Genomic DNA, 5317 nt, shown 5'->3' with positions numbered 1-5317 from the left:
TAAACATGGTAGGAGAAGGGGCAGGTCTGCCTGAATGAACAAATGGACTGACAGTTTTTGTTTGTTTTCCAAACAGAAAATCGTGAAGGCTGGAGACAAGGACCTAGATGGACAGCTGGATTTTGAGGAATTTGTTCACTATCTCCAGGACCATGAAAAGAAGCTGAGACTGGTCTTCAAGAGTTTGGATAAGAAGAATGATGGTAAACACTTTCCTCATGCTCCCAGATAGACGAGTGAATGTGTTAGCTTGTGCCACATGTTCTTGAGCTCACTGGCTTATCTTTGCAGGCCGCATTGATGCCCAGGAGATTGTACAGTCTCTGCGGGACCTGGGAGTCAAGATCTCTGAACAGCAGGCTGAGAAGATACTGAAGAGGTGAAGATTGCAGTGGTTTTTCTGTTTTACTGATGAGGGGGTTAGAAGGAAACATAGGGACATGGAATCAATCTCCTTCTACCCTGTATGTACTTTCCAGAGACTTCAGCTCCTCCCTTTTTTCCTGTTACTTTTCATTTTGATTTTCCCCCATGAATTGACTTTATAAAGTCTTAAAGCTTTATGGAGAGTTACTGGCAGAATATCTCCTTTACCTGTTAAGGGGAATTGCTTGCCCCTGAGCTGATTTGCATCCCTGTCTGATTGTCCTGCTGCCCTGAGCTTGCTGCTTTGGAGAGAGACTGTGCAGTTGCTCTTTGGAAATGCTCAGTGCTTTATGCATGTGGCACTAACCTGTTAACAACCACTTATTTGTGCTGTTTTTTTTCCTCTTTCTTTCCTCTGCTACCTTCCCTCTGTCTGTTTGCCTATGTGTCAGAATAAGGACGGGACACTTCTGGGGTCCTGTCACCTAGTAAGTATTATTTTCCTTCAGTGTCAGTTATGTCCCTGACTTATGTAGGAGGGGGTGCAATTAATGCTGTGGGCTGGTTAGAAGGGAGAGAGAGGAGGATGAAGAGTGCCCACTTCTACCTCTCTGCAGTGTTTGCTGAATAGAAAATTTCCTAGTTTGTCTTGTCTCTTTAAAAGTCTTTCAGTAGTTGCTTTGCAAAGCTTTGTATTTGGTGTAGGCCTGAATAATCAAAGGGGGAAGGGGAGGAGGAATTTGTCACCCAGTGGGAGTCTGTACTTATCTGATGATAAATCATTTCAGCATGGATAAAAATGGGACAATGACAATTGATTGGAATGAGTGGCGAGACTATCACCTGCTGCACCCAGTGGAGAACATTCCTGAAATCATCCTGTACTGGAAGCACTCCACGGTAAGAAATGGATCCTCTGCAGCAAGTCTTGGTCTTTGCCCAGCTTCTCAGAGTCCTGGCCTCCAGGAGCTCCTATCAGCAGTCCCTATCTGTCTCTTCATGGTTCGTAGCTGCCCTGGAGCCTTAGAAGCTTAATTTCTTCCTGTCCTGTGCTGTTATCTTGCCACCTATCACTGGCACACATCTTCTGCAGGAAGATGTGGGTGTTCTCTTGATGTGCACCTCCAAGTGTTTGTGCCAGTGGCCAGTTCTGGCTGGTTCAGAACCTGTTAAAACTATGAGCTGATTTCCACAGGCAGCCATCCTTCCTGGAGATACTTCTGTGTGTGAATTGTATGTAATGGGATTAAACTGGCTGCAAGCTTGGAAGGTTCCAGAGAGGTCCAGCTTTTGCCATGCTGGTCAGTTTGTTCCTTACTATGATCCAGACAAATGTTCAGCAGTTTCGAGGTTCTTGGACAGAAATCTCTGAGTGTGGCACTGTACAGCAGTGACAGCTCCCGTGGCCAGACACAACAGTTAATGGCTCTAGATAAGCTGCTGGCTTGAATAAACGTATCCTGTACTGCAACACTTGGCACTGATAAAGAGCAGTAAAACTGTGGCAAGATCACTGGCTGATGAAACATTTCTCAACACCTTCTTTTGCAGATCTTTGATGTAGGAGAGAATTTGACTGTCCCTGATGAGTTCACAGTGGAAGAGAGGCAGACAGGGATGTGGTGGAGACATCTGGTTGCAGGTGGAGGTGCAGGTGCCGTGTCCAGAACCTGTACAGCTCCCTTGGACCGCTTGAAAGTGCTCATGCAGGTATGATAGAGCAGTCCCAGTTTGTCTGAATACCCAAGCAGATTCCTTTTATATTCATGGATGCCTAGGAGATGGTAATGTTCATCAGCACAGTACAGCACTCTGGCCAGAGTTCATCTCATTGCTCTTATATTGCTGTTTTGGAAAGCACTGTGGATTATTTGAATGTTCAAAGTAATGTAAAAAAAGTTATTTATTGACTAGGAAACCCACAGAGAATCTTTTGAGAGGTGGACATGTGAAAACTGTCAATAGTTAGCTTTGTGGACAGCGTGGATTTTGGTGAAACAGGCTCAAGTCCTGTGTTCCCTTGAGTGACCCTGAGGCCATGAGAAGTGGCTGTGGTGATCAGCTGGCAGAGCTTGTACTCAATCTTATCAGTGTTAGAAAGCAGCTAGAAAAGGATTTTTAGCCTGCTTTGTCACTGCACCTGCTGTTGAACCAGCTGGGAAGTTGCTGGGTAGTTGATCCCACGCTAGGTATGTGAGACTGAAACCAGGATAGTTGCCTATTTAAACTTTCCTCCCATTCCAGTGGGATATATTGATTAGATTCATTAGTTAAGGCTCGACTTGGCAAAAAAGAAAAGAAACTTGCTTCCCTGTTGTAGAAGTTATCTGGAAGGGATTAAAGCCTTGGCAAATCTCTGGGTCAATAAAAAAGAGCCCTTTTGTCCCTGGATTACGGAAAAGCGTAGCACTGTCGTAATCAGGACTGGAACTTATCCAGGCTTGCTGCTCTCTCCCAGGTTCATGCCTCCCGCAGTAACAACATGTGCATCATCGGGGGGTTCACCCAGATGATCCGAGAGGGTGGTCCAAGGTCACTGTGGCGAGGGAATGGCATCAATGTGTTGAAGATTGCACCCGAATCAGCCATCAAGTTCATGGCCTATGAGCAGGTGAGTAAAAGGGCACAGGGACAAGTCTGGCTGCAGAAGGACAAGTTGAAAAGATGATGATGCTTGAGATGAGTCATGGAGCCTCAGTGTGTCTGTTTTGGCTTCCACAGATCAAGCGGTTCATTGGTACTGACCAGGAAATGCTGAGGATCCACGAGAGGCTGTTGGCTGGTTCTCTGGCTGGGGCCATTGCACAGAGCAGCATCTACCCCATGGAGGTGAGGCTGGAGGCTGATAGTCCAGCCCAGGAGGGCACATGGCAAGGGGCTGGGCTGGGCAAATACAGATAGAACACCAGCACTATGATAATTAGTGAGTTCAGTAGTACTGCTCACAGGGCACTTGCTGCAGTCCTGACCGTCATGCTCTTGAGAATGGTGTTGTCTGTATGTTGTTCTCCTGCTGATTCTCCTGTAGCCCTTCATGCTATTTCTTCTTGTCTTCCAGGTTCTGAAAACAAGAATGGCTCTAAGGAAGACAGGACAATATTCAGGCATGTTGGACTGTGCCAAAAACATCCTTTCAAAGGAAGGAATGGCTGCCTTCTACAAAGGCTACATCCCCAACATGCTGGGAATCATTCCATATGCTGGCATTGACCTGGCAGTCTATGAGGTATGAAGCCTTTAACCTATTGTTAGGTGAAAACTAACAGTTATTATGTTATGTTACATGTTATTGTTAACCTACCTTAGGGCTGTGCTGCTTGTGTGGCTTTATCCCTGTCAATCACTACAGGAGTTTAATTTATCAAAGCTTTCGTGATCAGCCTTATGGGGTAAAAGTGAATTTTTTTACCCAAAATGACCTAAAACACAATCCAGTACAATGATTCTACTTCATAAACCATAGTCAACATCATGCACAGTCCCTTGTTTCTTTTCTTTGCAACACAATATTAATGAAGAGATATTCCCCAGGCACTGCAGCAGCAGAAGCTCGAGAAGATTTGAGAAGCCTCATGCTTCTGGCTGAGCTTGCATATAGCTTTTCTGGGCCTTTGCACTAGATCTATTATGAAATGTGATGCTCTTTTGATTGCCTCTTCACTGCTAACGTCAGGCTTGTTCCTTCCAGACACTAAAAAACACTTGGTTGCAACGTTATGCCGTCAACAGTGCTGACCCTGGAGTGTTTGTTCTGCTGGCCTGTGGCACCATCTCCAGTACCTGTGGACAGCTTGCCAGTTACCCCCTGGCCCTCGTGAGGACACGTATGCAGGCCCAAGGTGAGAACTCCTGGGAACAGTGGACACTCCTGCTTCGGTTTCAGAGCAGGGTAAAGGTTCCCCAGTGTAAACATTGCGACAGCAGCGTCAGCTGGTCTGTGCAGCTGAGCCATGGGCTGTTTGTGATGCTGCAAAGGGACAGTGGACTTTGTACTGCCCTTCAACAGTTGGGACCAAGGACAGCTGGGGCCAAGGACCTCCAGGACAGAGGTTCTGTTTTGCTCCATTCAGGAGTTTTGGGCTAAGGGCATCTGCAGAGCCGTGTGAGAAAACAGCTGTGATGTGCAGCACAGCTTTGGGTAGCTGCGAAGTTAATGCTGTGCCCCATGAAGCATCTTTGCTCTGTGGACATCCATAGGAAGCACATGAATCAGAACTGCTCTCAGAGTGTTTTCATCATGTAGGCTTCATTATTTATTGTGGCTTTTCCTCTTGCAGCTTCAGTGGAGGGAGCTCCCGAAGTGACCATGAGGGGACTGTTCAAACACATTCTGAAGACAGAGGGAGCGTTTGGGCTTTACCGGGGTCTGGCACCAAACTTCATGAAGGTCATCCCAGCTGTGAGCATCAGCTATGTGGTGTATGAGAACTTGAAGATGACTCTGGGAGTGGAGTCACGGTGACCAGGAGATGCTGAGGACTTTGAACTCTGAAATCTTGGGGTGCAATCCCAAGACGTATAAGCCATCTCTCATTCTGTGAATGTGTTGACACTAAGCTGACTAAGCAAAGCTGTGAAATCTCAGATTGTGAGTCAGTAAGGGGGAGGGGAGGATCTGGTGTCCTTTGCCATCTTGCTACTCAGAGCTCCACATAAACCATCACGTGGTCCTTTGTGTTGGGCCTTTTGGGAGACTGGGAGGTCTCCCTCAGCTGGGAGTAGCTGAGGTCAGTTCCCAGGAGTATGACAGAGTAGCAAAGATTTGGGTTACAGGTCTGCTCTCAGCGTGTTGCCTGTACAGAGCTGTTTGCCTACAGATGAGCACCTTCTGACTTGCTGAAAGAGCTTCTTTTTCCATTCAGAGAGCTTCTTTTCCATTCAGTTGTTTAACTTCCTACCCGTTGTTTAAATTTGTACAAACCTTGTGTAGGAGCTGCTGCCACACCAGGCT

At 46.6% G+C, this 5317-nt stretch overlaps 1 protein-coding gene across 3 annotated transcripts in view; it reads left to right on the top strand.

Moving 5' to 3' along the window:
• The window catches only part of SLC25A25 (solute carrier family 25 (mitochondrial carrier; phosphate carrier), member 25), a 13400-nt gene extending 8572 nt beyond the window's left edge, over positions 1–4828 (top strand). For 2 of the 3 annotated variants that reach the window (XM_009069230.1, XM_009069238.1), the window contains exons 2-10: positions 77–203; positions 292–379; positions 1155–1266; positions 1918–2076; positions 2825–2977; positions 3088–3195; positions 3425–3592; positions 4055–4205; positions 4644–4828. In XM_009069230.1, coding sequence (XP_009067478.1) covers positions 77–203; positions 292–379; positions 1155–1266; positions 1918–2076; positions 2825–2977; positions 3088–3195; positions 3425–3592; positions 4055–4205; positions 4644–4828 — 1251 coding nt within the window. Of the gene's footprint in view, positions 1–76; positions 204–291; positions 380–818; positions 855–1154; positions 1267–1917; positions 2077–2824; positions 2978–3087; positions 3196–3424; positions 3593–4054; positions 4206–4643 lie in introns of all 3 variants that reach the window. The other variant, XM_009069222.1, reaches the window with a different exon arrangement.
• The last annotated feature ends 489 nt before the right edge of the window (positions 4829–5317 follow it).

Source organism: Acanthisitta chloris, unplaced genomic scaffold, assembly GCF_000695815.1.
Source record: "Acanthisitta chloris isolate BGI_N310 unplaced genomic scaffold, ASM69581v1 scaffold33590, whole genome shotgun sequence".
Lineage (NCBI taxonomy): Eukaryota > Metazoa > Chordata > Aves > Passeriformes > Acanthisittidae > Acanthisitta > Acanthisitta chloris.
The sequence above is the reverse complement of the archived record's forward strand: the minus strand, read 5'-3'. Positions and strand labels throughout refer to the sequence as shown.